A 17,560-nucleotide genomic window follows, 5' to 3' on the forward strand; every position below is an offset into this window, starting at 1 on the left:
AGCTGTGGACAGCTATGGACCAGCTGCGGACAGCTAGGCCAGCTAGTATCAGCTCGTCCAGCTAGCGTCCAGCTAGCTTCAGCTCGACTAAGCTCGGCCAGCTGGACGGTGGTGGACAGTCTCCGGGCCAGCTGGGGAGCTCGTGGACGGTAATGGGACGGCATGACCGAACGGGCATGGCCGGACAGGCACGGACGGACAGGCATGTCCGAACGTGCACGAATGAAGGGCCTTGATGGACAGGTGCCTTTTGGAGCCTAGACTTCGGCCAGGGCACTATAAATAGAGGGCAAGGCCTTCATTCCAACACACCATCATCCTTCCATCGTCCATCTAGGCCTAAGAAGAAAAGGGGGTGCGGCTCGGCGAGTATACTCGTCCGAACTGATGCGCATGCTACCTCTCTATCGAAGGTACGATGAGACGAGCGACGGTTTGGCAAGCGGGCCGATCCGATCGTAGGATAGGCGGCGGTTCGTCCGGGGAGACAAACCGATCGCAGGATGATTGACGGTTCGATCATAGAGTCGGACCGATCGAAAGGTTATCGACGATCTGCGTCAATGGACGGATCGATCGAGGGTTGACCGGTGATTCAATCTCTAGTCAGATCGGGTGATCAAAGGATCGACGATACGAGCCGTAGGTTGGATTGATCGGTCGGGTGGTCGAAAGTATCGGCCTGGTCAGAGGTCGATCTGCGATTCGATTATGGGGTCGGATCGTTCGATCAGAGCAGGCGCTGATACCAAGATCGACAAGTCGATGGCGTACAATGGTATGACCGATGGGTCAACTAATGGCACGTCCGATGCCGAGCTTCGGGTACGCGAGTGGTTCAGGAAGCTGATAGAGCAACCGTTCACCGTGCACCGAAGGGACTATATGTCCCCATCCCTAATATGTGCAAGCCAGTGGGGTTGGTTGGTTGTATGGTTAAGCACAAAGGGATGGGTCAAGTTAAAGTTATATTCCGCTGCGTAAATGGGTTATGAAGCAAGGCCGCGAGCCAAAGCTTAGTGACCGAATCAAAGGATATTCGGCCGGAAATGGGGCCGAATGGAAGCCGTGACCGCGGACGCTGGGACGTCCGGGTCGGGGTCTTTCATGGACGCTCTGAGCTTTAACGGGAATGGAGATGCTGGGCTCATTTATCCCTTCCATGGGTATGACCCATTTGACCGAAGGGTCTGAGGTGGAAGCGAGTACGGCCAGGGCATCGACCGCTGAGTTCTCTCCATGCAGGATTTTATTGAGTTCGAATGATGAGAACCGTTCTGCCAAAGATCGCACGACCCGAAGATACGCGTTCATCCGTTCGTTATTAGTATCGTAGTTTCCATGAAACTGGCTAGTGACGAGCTGCGAGTCGCTGAACGCGGCGAGCTATTTTACTCCCAAGCCTAGCGCGAGTCGGAGGCCGGCTATTACGGCTTCGTACTCGGCTTCGCTATTTGAAGCCATAAACCTGAGCCAAAAGGATTGCTCCATGACCTCTTTGGTGGGGGAGATGAGTTGAATCTGGATCCCGCATCCTAGCCTAGATGATGCTCCGTCCGCGTATAGCGACCATTTTCTAGAATTACTCCCCTCATGGTCGCTGTTTGCTGCGAGCTCGATTATAAAATCAGCGAGGACCTATGCTTTAGCGCAGATTCTAGGTCGGTATTGGATGTCGTATTGGCTTAGTTCTATCGCCCATTTGGCCAATCTGCTAGACTGGCTAGGACTATGGAGGATAGAGCATATGGGTTGGGACGTCATTACCACGTTTGTGTACGACTAGAAATAAGGTCGTAGTTTGCGGGCTGACATCACGACTGCTAGGGCTAGTTTTTCTATGGCAGGTTATCGTGTTTTGGCGTCAACCAAAGTTTTACTGACGTAGTAGACGGATTTCTTCTCCCCCTCATATTCTCGAACCAGTACTCCCTCACTGCAGAGTCGGATACAACAATGTAGAGGAGGAGGTTTTCCCCGTCCACCGGCTTTGAGAGCACAGGAGGCTCGAAAAGGTACCTTTTTAATTCCTGGAATGCTTCCTCGCACTTTCCATCCCACTCGAACTTCCGATTGCCCTTCAACATTTGGTAAAATGAGAGATAGCGGTCTGTAGACCATGAGATGAAGCGATTTAGGGCGGCAATCCGCCCCGTTAGCCTCTGCACCTCTCGGGTAGTTTTCGGGGAGGGCATCTCGAGGAAGGTTGTGATCTGTTTGGGATTTGCTTCGATCCCACGCTCGGTGACGAGGTATCCCAAGAACTTGTCGGACGCAACGCCGAATGTGCATTTGGTCGGGTTGAGTTTCATCCCGTACAGGTTCAGGATTTTAAAATACTCTTTGAGTTGGGAGACATGATCTTGTTCGCGTGTCGACTTGACAAGCATGTCATCGATGTAGACTTCCATAGTTTTGTCGAGGTGCTGGGCGAACATTTTGTTGACCAGTCGTTTGTACGTTGCTCCGGCGTTTTTAAGTCCGAAAGGCATCACTTTATAACAATACATACCTCAGTCAGTTATGAAAGCGGTTTTTTCTTGGAAAGCGGGAACCATTAGGATATGGTCTCGTGCGCGGCAGTTGCCTTAACCAGTCGGTCGATGTGCGGGAGAGGGTAATTGTCTTTCGGACAAGCTTTGTTAAGATCCTTGAAGTCGATGCAGATCCGCTATTTTCCGTTTTTCTTTTTGACCATGATGGGGTTGGCCAGCCATTCGGCGTACTGGACTTCCCGAATGGAGCTGATTTTCAACAGTCGATCCACCTCATCGTTTACTACTTTGGCCATTTCGGGGCCGAGCTTACGACGTTTTTGCTTTATTGGTTTATAGGTGGGGTCGACGTTGAGTTGATACGAGGTGACCCTGATGTCTATTCCTTTCATGTCGGACGAAGACCAGGCGAAGGTTGCACAATTTAGTCCCATGAATTGGATCAATTTAGCCCTTGTGTTGGAGTTCAGATTGGCTCCAATTCCGACACATCGGTCGGGATGTCCTTCCATGATCGAGATTTGGTCAACCTTGGTCATTAGTGGACTGCGCTTCAAGCTCGTCATTTTTCATTATTTGCTATTGATCGGACTTTTTGATTAAGTCGTAACTGCCTCAATAGCACTGTCGGGAGGCGCGTTGACTTGCATAAATAGTCGCGATCCCGCTTCGGTTGGGAATTTCACGCACTGATGGTAAGTGGACGGGACGACCTTCATCCTATAGAGCCATGGTCTGCCAAGGATGGCATTGAAGGAAGCAGGACGGTTGACAACCACAAAGTCGACTAAACGCCGTTCCTCTCGGGCTTCCACTATTAACTGTTTGGTGCCCTTGGCTAGGGTTGTGTCTCCGGAAAATCCTGTGAGTGGGGTTTTGCCCCCTTTTAATTCAGAATCAGGATAGTCCATTCGTTTGAAGGCGTCATAGAATAGGAGATCGACCGAGCTTCCCATGTCTATCATTATGCGCGATAGCTCACACCCTCCAACGTCTAGCCTAACGATCAGAGCGTCATCGTGAGGCTTTCTTTCCCGGTGGTGACTCTCGACCTTGCGTTGGAATGCCTTGATCGAATTGACAGAGTTGCGACATAAGGCAGATCCTTCCGTGATATAGTCGTCACGAGTTTGCGACGAGCTGGGGGTGGTGTAAAGACCGATCTAGGAGAAGTGCGGCAAAGGGTGAGACCTTTGAAGACTAAGTTGATACGTTTCTTTGGCGCTGGAGGGGGGATGATCCCTCAGCCTCATCAGTTCTCTCACGCTTCGTAACAATGTCCTTTGCGTTTGCGTTTACTTCCCTGGCTTTTTCTTCCTCTTTTTCGAGGTCGATTTTGCCGAGCTCTCCGGATTCGTGTTTTCTCGCAAAGAGACGTCCCACAGTCCTGTACTCTTCGGTCAAGTGACCCTGTATTTTGTGGTACTTGCATAACTTTTCGGGATCGAAGTTCGGGTTCTTGGGTTTGGGTGCAGAGTCTACCGCGAAGGCATGAAAGCTAGGTTCGAGTGGGTCTCTCCGGAAGGTTTTTTAGAGGGATTGAAAGGTGCTTTTGCCAATTTATGAAGCTCGGCCATAGCGGCTCGCTCCTCTTCGGCTCTGGCGAAATTAATTGACCTATGAAGAGCGTCGTCGAGCGAGGGAGGCTGTCGGACCGTGAGCTCCTCCCGAAATTTTGATGTGTACCATCAGCCATGTCGGATGGCCGCTAGGGCAACCTCGTCCTTTAAATTTGATATCCTGGCTTTGGTCATCTTGAAGCGAGTTATGTATTCGTCCTTCCCTTAGACCAACAGCCAAAAGTCGGATTTGGTCACCTTAGATTGGAAGAAGATCGAGTAATGCTTCAGGAAGACTGCAACGAGTTGGTCGAAGGAGTCGATGGAATTAGATTCCTAGGACGCGAACCACTCTAGTGCCGGTCCGAATAGGTTTTTGGCAAAATACCGACAGTAGCCAGCCTCACATTCGTCGTCGGTGATGTAGGCCTTGATTATTGTCAATATGAAAGACCGGAGGTGTGCTCTAGGATCCGACGTGCCCGCATATTCAGGTAAGCGTAGCTTACCCACGTCTCGAAGGCAAACTTTCGCAATTCAATCAGTAAACGGGGTACGCATTGTTTCTGCGATCACGCGATCGATGTCTGGCGCTGCGCTCGTGGCCAGATGGACCTTAGAGCGGATTTGTGCCATCTTGGCGTTTGCCTTGTTCATGTACTCGGTAAGGAATTGGGCGCTGATTGCGTCGTTCCTTGGAGGACCGGGAAAGCCAAAACTGCCGACCGTCATGTGATGAGGAACTCCACTAACGAGTTCCTCGGTCAAAGCTTGGTTTGTCCTTACTGAGGTGTTCGCGGGAGGTCTGGGGGTACTAGCATCGCGTACCGCTGAGCCAACATACCCGACTGAGGGCTGGTCGGCAGATCGCGAGCTCGTAGGATCGTTTAAGATCGTTAAGCTCGAAGCTCGGGGATTTTCCGAGGGCGCGAATACGGGTAGTGTCATGAGCCCGGGCGGGGTAACGTGAACCATTTCAAAGTCGAGGCGGGTTCAGGGCAGTACTCTTTCTGCAGAGTCGGTTAAGGCTGTTTCAGGAGCGTGCGCGGCTTCCCGATGGAGATCGTGATTTACGCAAAGTGCAAGCTCTTGCTCGTGCTGCTCGATCCGACTCATGAGAGCTCGATTCGTTGCATCCTGGCTTTGAGTCTAATCAATCAGAACGGTGAGCATCCCCCGTATCTCGGAGATGTCAGTTCCGCTGGGAGTCCATGATGAGGACAACAACGCTGAGTGCTGCCCGAGTCGGTTTGTTACATTCTTTTCAGAACGGGTCCATACCCGGGACTGGTTCCTGTTTCCTAATGGTATTGCAGGGATCGTGGGTGTAATCCCGACGGAAATCCCCTGGCTCGAGATGCTGGGATCCCAGACCGGGGTAGGTCTTTGACGGATGAGATCCGAGTGACCCGAGGAATTTTGGTCCGGTGTCTGGGTATCTCTAAGTAGCGAGTCTATCTCGGATCTGGTCGGATATAGGATCTCTTGATTAGAATGGACTTGAATCTCCTCGCCTAGAGAGGGAGCGTTGTTAGGGACAGATCCCTGGAGTGTTGCCGGCGGCGCGGTGGCGCTGGTGCGCTCGTGACTGGATTCTGGCATGGTTGCGTTAGTCGTAGATGGATCCATTTCGCCTAGATTTCTTCAAAGTTATCGACTTTTGAGAATAGAAAGACCTAAGTCCCCACAGGCGGCGCCAAATTGTTGAAACGAGAAACAACAAATATATTGATTCGAAGATGAAACAAGATCTGGGCAGACTTTCGGTGTAAATAGATTAAAACAATGAAGAACTGTGAACTGGATTTTTTCTTAGATAGTTTTTTTGTTCTTGATATCAAAAATACATGTCATTTTTCTCTGTCAATCCGAGAATATTTAAACAAATAGCGACCCTAAAACTATCTCTCATTTCCTCCGATGATCTCGGCCCGTTATCCCACCAACTCCTCCGGAAGTTGACTTCGACACCTCTTTTCATGCGGGATCTTCTTCTTGGGCTCGCTACAGGCCTATCTCAACGACAGACAACCAATCCATGTTGGGCCTCTCCCGTGGGCCCTGTGAACGTCGAAACCCAACACCAACAATATTCTTTTTTATACACAAAATTTTACACTCTCAGTTTTGATTAATCCATATTAATATTATAATAATATATGGTAAAATAAGCAATGATTCTTAATTTATTAAATTATTTTTACTTATGGGCAATTTTTTTATTATAGAAATATGAAAAATTGTATAGTTTGTTTTTAGTTGTTGTAAAGTATTTTTTCTTTTTATATATAAAAATGTTGGGTTGGTACAGTTTTAGTTATATTTTAAATTCATATTAATAATCGAGCGTAGCCCGTCATGCTATATAAACCATTAGAGTATAATCAACAATATATATAATTTTGAAAATACAGCTGTGAGTTAATGCCAGTAAAATTTTACATATATCTTTTTAAAGAATCGATCATAACGCGTTCCGCTATATACCCGACATGATAATATTTTTTTATCTTTTTGTCTAATATTATATTGTATTTTTATATTTTCAACTTATTATTAAAATATTATGATTTTAATTTCTAGTATTTTATAAATAAAGTATCTGGGTAAATGACTAAATTTATGGTTGTTATTCGTTGTATGTGTAAACGAATCTTGCATATGAGTGTGAAGAGGTGGGTTAGGGTTGGACACTTGGACTACACATCTTATTTAACTCGTCATGTAAACCAATCCCCAAAACATATACAACTTTACTAATGTTTACTCTAATTTCTATTACATGATCTCTGTCTCTGAACTTCTAATTTATAGTACCTGATCGAAGTGCTCATTAGAGCACGTTTTCTACGGTTCTACCTCTCTCGACTTCTCAAAACCATCGGCCTCACGGACAAACCTTGCTCATCACCTGGTTTAGTCTGTTTTAGTAATGGTGTTGTTTTCTCCAGTACCACTTTTGGTGTTTTTGGTGTCTTAAGGTAAGCCTTCTAACGCGGTTGTATTAGAATCTTCTTTTTAGTTTCTGAGCTTGTGGCCGTCTTGAGCTTTTTGATATTGTATCTTTATTTTGTTAAATGGAAAAAAAAAGTTAAAAATATTTAGATTATTTTCAGTTTTTTAGTCAAAAACAAAAATATTGAAAATCTTGGTTACTAAATAGTCAACTAGATTTATATTGTTACGTAAAGAAATGACATTAGGCATAGCTCATAATATAATACTTTTCTTTTCGTTTAGTGGAAAGAGCAATCTATAGGGAAATTTAACAATGAAGCATTAACGTAATAATATCTGACAATGTTTCATTATTAATAAAATTTAAAATAATGGAATAGAAGGAATGATGTGCGATTCTTTCTAATTAATTTGACGTATGATGTCCACAGTAATATTGGAAACTCCAAAACCTGCGGTTCAAAAGTAAAATATTTTGATTCTGTAATGAATATCCAAAGTTACTCTTACTTGACCATAGGTAATTTTTATAGTTTGGCAACTATAATTACAGTGGCCATGCGAAACTGGAGGATATGAAAAGTTATAGTGTTAAATAGATTTATACACTATAACTCAAAAACGTGGTCATCAATTCAAAATGTATAAAATATATGGTCAGCGCTTAGTTTGACAAAACTTAAGAAAAGTTCAATATCGAGCAATTTTTTTTAAAACTACTAAAGTACCTCGTGTCTTATATATAAGGTATTGATTGGTTCTTCCCTTGCTATCCTAAACAGTATGTTTGCAAGCGGTTGCGATAACTCGTGATTGATAAATAATCAATCGTTTTAAATCGTCAAACCGCTTTATATTACCGTACTAGATTATTATCCGCAAGATACCCCGAGATAAGTTCTTACAAAATTTTTTTAAAAATAGTAAAATGAATTTAAAACAAATCTTGTTTAATATAATATTAACTAAATCAAATTGGTTCTAGATATTTTATATTAGTGTTGTTAAAATAGTAAAATGAATTTTTTACCTCATATTAAAATATTATATGAGTGATATTTTATTTTGTTAGTATTATCAATTCAATCTTATCATATCATATACCTCATCATGTAATATAATTTGTTTGTATTATTTTAAAATTTTAACATAAGAAAACCAACAAAATATAATTTTAATTATAATTAAAATTTGTATATTTAGTATTATATATATTTGTGTATATCTTTTATTCATTCGGTAGTTCTTTGGGTAACACTTACAAAAGTTTTCATCGCATCATATCTTGCATGATATTTATAAGGGTTTATGATTATGAATTCAAGCATATATCTCACAGTCTGTCACATTACATGATGCAATTTTTGGTGACAAACCAAATGCATAAAGTAATAAACATTTTATTTTAATTTTTTTTCGATAATCTTTTTTATGGTACTTTTTCATAATTATATATCATATTTGTTTTTGATTTTTTTTATTTTCGTTGATCAGTCAGTCATAAAATTCACACAAACGCACCTATTTTTAAAAATACTAAACCAATAGTTCTAAAAATTTAGGGTCTGAATGGTGATTGCGAATGGGGGCCAAATCTGTCAGCGGTTTAGTTCGCCCCAAAAATAGAGCGGACAGCATACCACTGCGGATCAACTTTATTTGTACACAAAAATAGTCCGCTGTTGGTCTGCAGCGATTTTCTTTCTATATCTTTTAGACCGCACCACTGCATATTAAACGTGTGAATGGTAAATAAAAAAAAGTTTAATCCACTGACGGATTTGTCTATTCTAACCGCTGTAACCATCAAAGGCGGAGCCAGTAAGGTGGGAGGGATGTCAGCTAACCCCATTAAATTTTTTTCTGGTATATTTTTACTTATAAATAATAAAATGACCCTCTTAAATTTTATATTTTGACCCATTAAATTTAAAAATTTCATCTTGATCCCAACAGATTTTACATTTTTACCTTATTAAAACAAAATTTGTACTCTAATCCTCCAAAAAGTTTACATTTTTACCCCATAAAAAATAAAATTTTATATTGACCTCTTAAATTTTACATTTTTATCTTATTAAAAAAAAAAAAAATCTTATGACCCTCTAAATTTTTGGTCTTGCTCCGCCACACCCTTAGTGTTGCTTAAAACCACATCTGATCGTTTTCGCAAACTCCCAAAAATGCAATCCCAATCCGTTATGTTTAAACTTTAAACCAACGAGGCACTAAAATAATCAATACTTTTTTCAGAAGTTTAAAAGTTAAAATTCAAAAATTACATGCTTTAGTTGCATACAATAAAAATATTATACATGTACTACTTGGTCAACTTTTGACTATAATTATAATTGTAGTGTCACGTCAAATATAGTGGACAATGATATGAAAAAGAAACAAAAGCAATGGAACCAAAGAATGTATACCGTCTTCACATAATATTGGATCGTGCCCACTTGAAGCGTTGAAAGAACTTTAGAATCTTCGAAATGGCTTTGTTTTGTTTGATAATGACAGATTGACGACAGGCATAACTGTAAAAAAAATTTGGAAGGAAAAAAAATTAGAAGTCTCTCCAGTTTTCCTTTTGTTTAATTTACACTATATCCTTTCAAGAAAGACAACCGCGATGACACATTGAAAGACAACCGCGATGACACATTGAAAGACAACCGCGATGACACATTATAGATATCAAAAACGTGATTTAGTTTGGAGTTAATTAATTATGTTACATGATACAGAATTAGCTAGAGGGATGTTTCTATAAAGCCTTCATAATATATCGTTAGAACTGAGCATATTGCAGTGCTACACCAATCCTCTTGTTTTTCATTGGAGAAGTTTAATTCAAGCTAAAGAATTCCCGGGAATTACAATATACAATTAGGAAGCCACAAACAATCTCACTTGCGTTAGGAAATGCAAGACTGTCCTAAGTGACAAGTTTGCAAAAGAACCTTCTCCCACATCATAGAGCCGTTCAATTATATTTTAAAGAAATTTTCACTGACCAAACCAAGTCAACAATTTTTTTCATGGTAAGGCAAACTCAAAAAAGCTTTCCAGCTTTTAGCCACCTAGTAAAAATAAGACAATTATACCTTGTAATTAATCAATTAGACTTTAGTTTAGTTACCCAACTAATGTACTTTTATTCAGTTTGATTAAAATTAATTATATGGGGACAAACCAACTGTTGTACTGTTTTAGTTTTTATTATATAAAAATTTTACTACATCAGTTGCAATTAATTATACATAAACAAATTTAAAAAAAAATTGAGGAGAGAAAACAAAAGGTTGAGATGTTTTGTGGTGAAAAACCAATTGTTCTACATCATAGAGAAAAGTGGAAACCAAAAATTGTTCATGGGCGAGTAGAGTTCTAGTCCGAGTGTTAAAGTTCATTCATATTTAGACCTATGTAACTGACTTAAACATCCTAATAATTAACAAAAAAAACTTAGAATTATAAGCTTATCAAACTTAAAATATATTAAAATATGCTAGATTTACATGATTTTTATGTAAAAACATTAAGAGGTAAAGAAAACAAAGGATTATGAAATACTGAAAATGACGGCTGCAAAATTAGGGTTGCACAAGAGAGAACTTAGGTTGAAGATGACTGAAAAATTACTATTATACCCTTCATTCGTTATAGACTTATGGACGTACACAAAAAACATTATGTACGTACACAAAAAACATTATGTACGTATATGACTATATTAACTTAAACGTACATAGAACAACTAAAAACGAACTATACATCATATATGTACATGATTATATTGATTTAAACGTACACATTTATACCAAGTCTTGCAAAATAAAGGCGTTAAATATCTTGTCATTTTATATTACCTTTATATATATATGTATATTGTAATATTTTGTATGACGCAACCAGATTTTATAGGAATGTTAAATGCACAACGAACCTACCAATGTCATCTTCCTAGATGTTACGCATGTGAACAAGTTTATGGTTGAGGGTGTTGATCGACACCATAGGGATGTATTGTTGTAGCAATTATCAATGGAAAACTAAGTTTCCACCAAAAGTTTAAGAACTTGATGATTTCTGTAAGACATCTATGGCGGGAAAAAAAAATTAAAATTAACCCTAAGTGCTTACATTTGTCTTTTGGATTTATTATGTGGTGATAAATTGGATATTTAGTACACCAATTATTTTGGGTCATTGTATTTGTTGTTGTATACGTATGTGTAACATCCGCGAACCAAAATCCCGGTTTAGAGGATTGCATCGGTCGATGCATGTTCAGTTTTCTGCGGACGAGTTAAGTTAAACGCTGCATTTTGGGCAAAGGGAAAAGGAAAATCCTTAAGTCGATTCTTTTGTCGCATTAGTCGACTTTGGCCATTTTTGAGAGAAACAAAGGAGAGAAAGAGTGTTCTTGGTGTTCTTGGTGTTTTCTGTGGGTTTGTGGTGTTTCCTGGTGAGATCTGAGGATTAGAACGTTGTAGGAGCTTGCTAGGAGTGTTCTATTGCTTGTTTTAGGTTCAAATTCTTCTGTGGCTATGGTAAGTGCAGGACCATGGCTTATCTAAGCTAGAGAACTCTCTAATTTGCTTGCTATGTGTTATTAGACTTGTTAGATCGTTATTTTGGATGTTAGGAAGCTTTCTTGTGACTTGGGATCGAGTTTTGTGGTTGTAGAAACGAAGATCCGGCGAGAAGCTTTGGGGGGGNTTGGGGGGGGGGGGAAACACGATGCTCGGCATTACATCGGTCGATGCATATGTTGCGTCGGTCGATGAAAGTGCGAGGACGGCGCGTAAAACCCTAGGGTTTTCGTGTTTTGTCAAGCATGCGTCCGTCGATGCAGAGCGAGTGTCGGTCGATGCAAGTGCATCGAGCATCGATCGATGCAACCCTGTGTCGGTCGATGCATCCCCATGTGGTGTCGGTCGATGCATGTTGGTGTCGGTCGATGCAGAGTCATGGTTTGTTATTTGTTGTGTGTTGATTGTTGTTTAATGGTTAGAGACGACTCTATTGCTTGTGTTTATAGCCCAGTAGATGGGAGGATTCCCTTACTGAGTGTTTATTAAATACTCATGCATTGCAATATGTGTTTGTGGTGCATGTAAAGGCAAAGTGTGATTGTGGAATCAAGGCAATGAAGAGGAAGATGTTCTAGTGGTTCGCTTGGTTGTCTGGCTTCTGTTAGGTTGCTAGCGTTGAGTCCTAGAATGTTGTTCAGGATTGATGGTTCTCTAGTTTATGTTGTTTAGATCATTAGTTTATGATTTGGAATTAATGTTGGATATTGAATTATTACTGGTTATTTATGGGATATTTATTGATATTGGTTATTTCCGCTGTTGATTGTGATTGTGTCTAGGTGGCTAGTGGGTATGGGACCACTAGTTGTAGTTCATTATTCTTATATTATTTTTATTATTTATTATTTAAAAAAAAACGGATCGGGTCGTTTCAGTTTGGTGTCAGAGCCCTTACGGTTCTAGGTTTGGGTTCACTAGGTTTCTGTTGTGATGTTTGGGATTGCATGAGTTGATTGATTATGTGAGTTAGTCAATTGTGTGTGGCATGGAGTCCTAGAACATCCTCTTCGAGCCTACAATGTGATTCCACGGTAAGTTTTGGTTTTTGTGTTTTTGTATTATGTTAAGATTGCGTGTTAGCCTTTGTTCATGGAAGTGCAGTGGCTAAAGGTGTTTGAGTTGTTGGTCGTGGATGAGACGTGGTCGTGGTCATGGTCGGGCGGGTCCCGAGGCCAGCGAGTGTGTGGTCCTAAGTTCTACGAGGAGGTCTGTCACAGGGTCGCAAGCGTATCAGGAGGGACCAAAGGGGGTTAGCCGGTGAGCGTGCTGGGGGTGCTGGGAACCCAAGTGTGGGGTTGCAGCAGGTGGAGCCCAGGGTCGAGATGATCGCTTAGCGGATCTGTTGGCATATTGTTGAAGCGGTTACCGAGAGGGGTACCAGTGCAGGCTCCAGTTGTACCGCATGTGGCGGGGTGCAGCCGAGGGCTGCGGATGTTGAGGAGCTTCCATCTTATGTTAGGAGGATGGAGCAGTGGTAGATGATCGGTGCGAGATTCTTCGCGAGAGGTATCAAGTATAGAGAGACGGATAGATGGACATATATAGTTGGAGCAAATATTTCTCTGTTTGGTGGGTTATCCAGTTGGATATTATAAGTTGAGTGGGTAGGCGTAACATTGTAATGTTATACTCGTACCACAGGAAGTGCCTTTGGTCAAAACATGTTTATAGTCTTTAAGGATTGTTTCTCCTGAGGCGACGGTGGTTTTCCCAGAATACCGATAGCTTCAGGGGCTGTGGGCTCCGAGAGTGGCAGAGGGGATGATGTTCTCCTGAGGGGATGAGTAGTTCCCCTGATACCGAGATCTTAAGGATTGTGGTCCCAGAGTGAGACGGTATAACTCGAAGACGGTGGTCTGAGAGTGAGATCAGTATGGCTCCAAGGGTGCGACCTAAGAGCGGGAAGTTGGGAGCAAGCAATGCCTAGGACGTGAGTATAAACATAACGACTGAATGTAAACCTGGAGAGAGTGATGGTGGTTTAATATTGGGTTTTGGATGTGTTGATCAGTGGGTGAGGGTTTTATGACTGGAGCGGTCATGAATGTGTGGCTGTTGCGCCAGGATTGTGCGGTCGGTGGTGCTGGAGTCCCGGGAAGGGGAGTTGCAGCAGGTTTGAACAAGGAAAGACATGTTTGCCAGATACATAAGTTCACGAGAAGCCTTCATGGTAAGATAAACTAATCGTTGCGACGATGCCGGATAAAGTTCATTGGAGATGGACAGGGTTGCTTTCAGGGTTTTGGTAAGCTTGCTAGGGAAAAATAAGTCAAGTGGGTTGAGTTGGCGGCCTGCAAAGCATTTGATACGGTGAATTATAATATGCGAACGTATGGTACTTGTTTGTTTTATTACGCTCGTATTGATGATTTGCTGTGGAGAATTGCTAAGCGGAAAGCTAATTTTGGATTAAGTTACCTTGTGAAAGTTTTCCCTAAGAGACAAGTTACTAGAGGTTCTTGTATGGACACGAGATGTTGATATTCGGGTGGTGGTGAGTCGATGTCGACATACTTGATTATTAGTCTAGTAGAGTTGAGGAAGTAACCAGAGGATATTTTAAGTAGGGGATTCATTCGTCTTATCATTTCACCATGGGGAGCGTCGGTGTTGTTCGTCAAGTAGAAGGACGAGATAGGGGGTTTATGAGTTTGTCGTAATGTCTTTTAATTTGGGTCGACTAACGCGCCAANGTCTCAGGAACCGTTGGGTTTGGAAGCAGTTGATAGAGCTGATCTTCTGAGCAGAGTATGCTTGGCTCAGGAGAAGGATTTGGGGCTGGTGAATGCCTCAAAGGTTGTTGATTCAGAGTATCAANCAGGAGTTTCTGGACGTGTCTGTCATCATTTTCATCGACGATATCCTGGTTTATTCTAAGATTCCTGAGGACCATGCAGTGCATTTGAGGGCAGTTCTGGAGAAGCTGCAGGAGCAGAAGTTGTTTGCTAAGTTGAGCAAGTGCAGTTTTTAGCAGCGTGAGATGGGTTTTCTGGGTCATATGGTGTATGCGGATGGGGTTTCTATAGATCCAGAGAAGATACAGGCTATCAGGGATTGACCTAAACCGTAGAATGCCACAGAGATTAGGAGTTTCTTTGGATTGGCAAGTTAGTACAGGAGATTTGTGCAGGGGTTTGAGAGCAGAGCACGTCCTATGACTAAGTTGACAGGGAAGGATGTTGCTTTTGTTTGGTCAGAGGAGTGTGAGGAAGGCTTTGCAAGCCTGAAGGAGATGTTGACTACTGCGCCAGTGTTGGCTTTGCCTGAGCAGGGAGAACCCTATGTGGTTTATACAGATGCATCTAGAGTTGGTTTGGGTTGTGTGTTGATGCAGCATGGGAAGGTGATTGCCTATGCTTCGCGGTAGTTGCGGAAGCATGAGGACAACTATCCTACTCATGACTTGGAGATGGGTGTTGTAGTTTTTGCCCTGAAGATTTGGAGATCTTATCTTTATGGTGCAAAGGTACAGGTGTTTACAAATCATAAGAGTCTGAAGTATATATTCACTCAGCCTGAGCTGAATTTGAGGCAGAGGCGGTGGATGGAGCTTGTGGCAGAATATAATTTGGAGATAGCTTATCATCCTAGTAAGGCTAACTTGGTTGCAGATGCTCTGAGTCGGAAGAGGGTAGCTTCGGCTCAGGAGCAGGAGATGGAGTCTCTGGTAGGAGAGATCGGTGCGTTGAGCTTGTGTGTTGTGTCTCAGGAACCGTTGGGTTTGGAAGCAGTTGATAGAGCTGATCTTCTGAGCAGAGTATGCTTGGCTCAGGAGAAGGATTTGGGGCTGGTGAATGCCTCAAAGGTTGTTGATTCAGAGTATCAAGTTTCGGCTAATGGTACTATTTGGTGCATGGGCGGATTTGTGTGCCTAAGGATGAGGAGTTGAGGCAGGAGATCCTGAGAGAGGCTCATGGGAGCAAGTTTTCTATTCATCAAGGAGCGACTAAGATGTACCGTGATCTCAAGAGGTACTATCATTGGGTCGGGATGAAGAAGGATGTAGCTAGTTGGGTCGCGAGGTGCGATGTGTGCCAGCTAGTGAAGGCTGAGCATCAGGTTCCATGAGGATTACTGAAGAGTCTTCCCATTCCAGAGTGGAAGTGGGATATGATTACTATGGACTTCGTGGTAGGTTTGCCAGTGTCCAAGACTTTTGATGCTATTTGGGTCATTGTTGACCGGTTGACTAAGTCAGCACATTTTCTGGCCATTAAGAAGACTGATGGAGCAACGGTCTTGGCTAAGAAGTATGTGAAGGACATAGACATGTTGCATGGGGTGCCAACAAGAATTGTGTCTGATAGGGATTCTAAGTTCACTTCGGTGTTCTGGAGAGCGTTTCAGGCAGCGATGGGCACTAAGGTGCATATGAGTACAGCTTATCATCCCCAGACCGATGGACAGTCAGATAGGACGATCCAGACGCTGGAAGATTTGCTGAGTTTGTGTGTGTTGGATTGGGGAGGCCATTAGGCAGATCATTTGAGCTTGGTAGAATTTGCTTACAACAACAGTTATCAGTCGAGTATTAAGACGGCTCCTTATGAGGCTTTGTATGGGAGGCCGTGTCGTACACCGTTATGCTGGACTCAGGTGGGGGAGAGGAGCATATACGGGGCAGATCTTGTTCAGGAGACCTTAGAGAAGGTTCGGGTTCTCAAGCTGAACATGAAGGAAGCTCAGGATCGGCAGAGGAGTTATGCCGATAGGAGGAGGAGAGATCATGAGTTTCAAGTAGAAGACAGAGTGTAGCTCAAGATGGCCATGTTGCAGGGTCCGAACAGGTCATTGACTGAGACTAAGTTGAGTCCGAGGTACATGGGTCCGTTCAGAGTGACTGAGCGTGTTGGACCAGTGGCTTATAGACTAGATTTACCTGAGGTTATGCGTGCATTTCATAAGGTTTTCCATATTTCTATGTTGAGGAAGTGTCTCCGTGAGGATGATCAGTTGTTAGCTAAGATTCCTGAGGACCTTCAGCCTAACATGACTTTGGAGGCGAGACCAGTGAGGGTTCACGAGAGGAGGATCAAGGAACTTCAGAAGAAGAAGATTCCTTTGACGAGAGTCCTTTGGGACTGTGATGGTGTTGAGGAGCAGACTTGGGAGCCTGAGGTGAGGATGAAGTCAAGGTTTAAGAAGTGGTATGAGAAGCAAGCCGCGACTTAAGCTTGTCTAGCCTGGTCCCATATGCAATCTGTGGCTGGAGCGGGAATGGAGTATTCCAGCCCATATCTCTTAATTACTTGGTCACTTGGGGTGGTTGGTTGTGCGACTAAGTAACAAGATGAGGTGGTGCTCGGGGTACAAAGTTTCTGTGAGGCGGGATTTTTGGAGGAAAGTTTCCTGAATTAGAAGTTTCCAAAAGTGGAAAGTTTTATGTGAGTTAAAATTTGTCCATTTTAGTGGAAGAAGCCGTGGAGAGGCTTGTGTGGCCTTTGTGGCGGGTTGTTTAGCCAGATGTGTGGCCTTTGTGGCGGGCTGTTTAGCCAGATGTGTGGCCTTTGTGGCGGGTTGTTTAGCCAGATGTGTGGCCTTTGTGGCGGGCTGTTTAGCCAGATGTGTGGCCTTTGTGGCGGGTTGTTTAGCCAGATGTGTGGCCTTTGTGGCGGGCTGTTTAGCCAGATGTGTGGCCTTTGTGGCGGGTTGTTTAGCCAGATGTGTGGCCTTTGTGGCGGGCTGTTTAGCCAGATGTGTGGCCTTTGTGGCGGGTTGTTTAGCCAGATGTGTGGCCTTTGTGGCGGGCTGTTTAGCTAGAGTGCCTGTTTAGGCGGTCCTTTGGGACAGATGGTCTTTGTGACGGTCCTGTTTAGGACATTTGTTTGGCCTTGGTGGCGGTCCCGTTTAGGGCATTTGTTTGGCCTTGGTGGCGGTCCTGTTTAGGACATTTGTTTGGACTTTGTGGTGGCCCTTGTAGCAGTGAGGTATCCCAGTGAGGGGATATGTG

At 43.0% G+C, this 17,560-nt stretch overlaps 1 protein-coding gene across 1 annotated transcript in view; it reads right to left on the reverse strand.

Annotated features, from left to right (window-relative positions):
* LOC109127333 overlaps positions 1–2,411 on the reverse strand; it is a 4,169-nt gene extending 1,758 nt beyond the window's left edge. The window contains exon 1 of the mRNA XM_019231933.1: positions 1,881–2,411. Within this exon, the coding sequence (XP_019087478.1) occupies positions 1,881–2,411 (531 nt within the window). The remainder of the gene's footprint in view (positions 1–1,880) is intronic.

Source organism: Camelina sativa, chromosome 11 (assembly GCF_000633955.1).
Source record: "Camelina sativa cultivar DH55 chromosome 11, Cs, whole genome shotgun sequence".
Taxonomy (NCBI): Eukaryota; Viridiplantae; Streptophyta; class Magnoliopsida; order Brassicales; family Brassicaceae; genus Camelina; species Camelina sativa.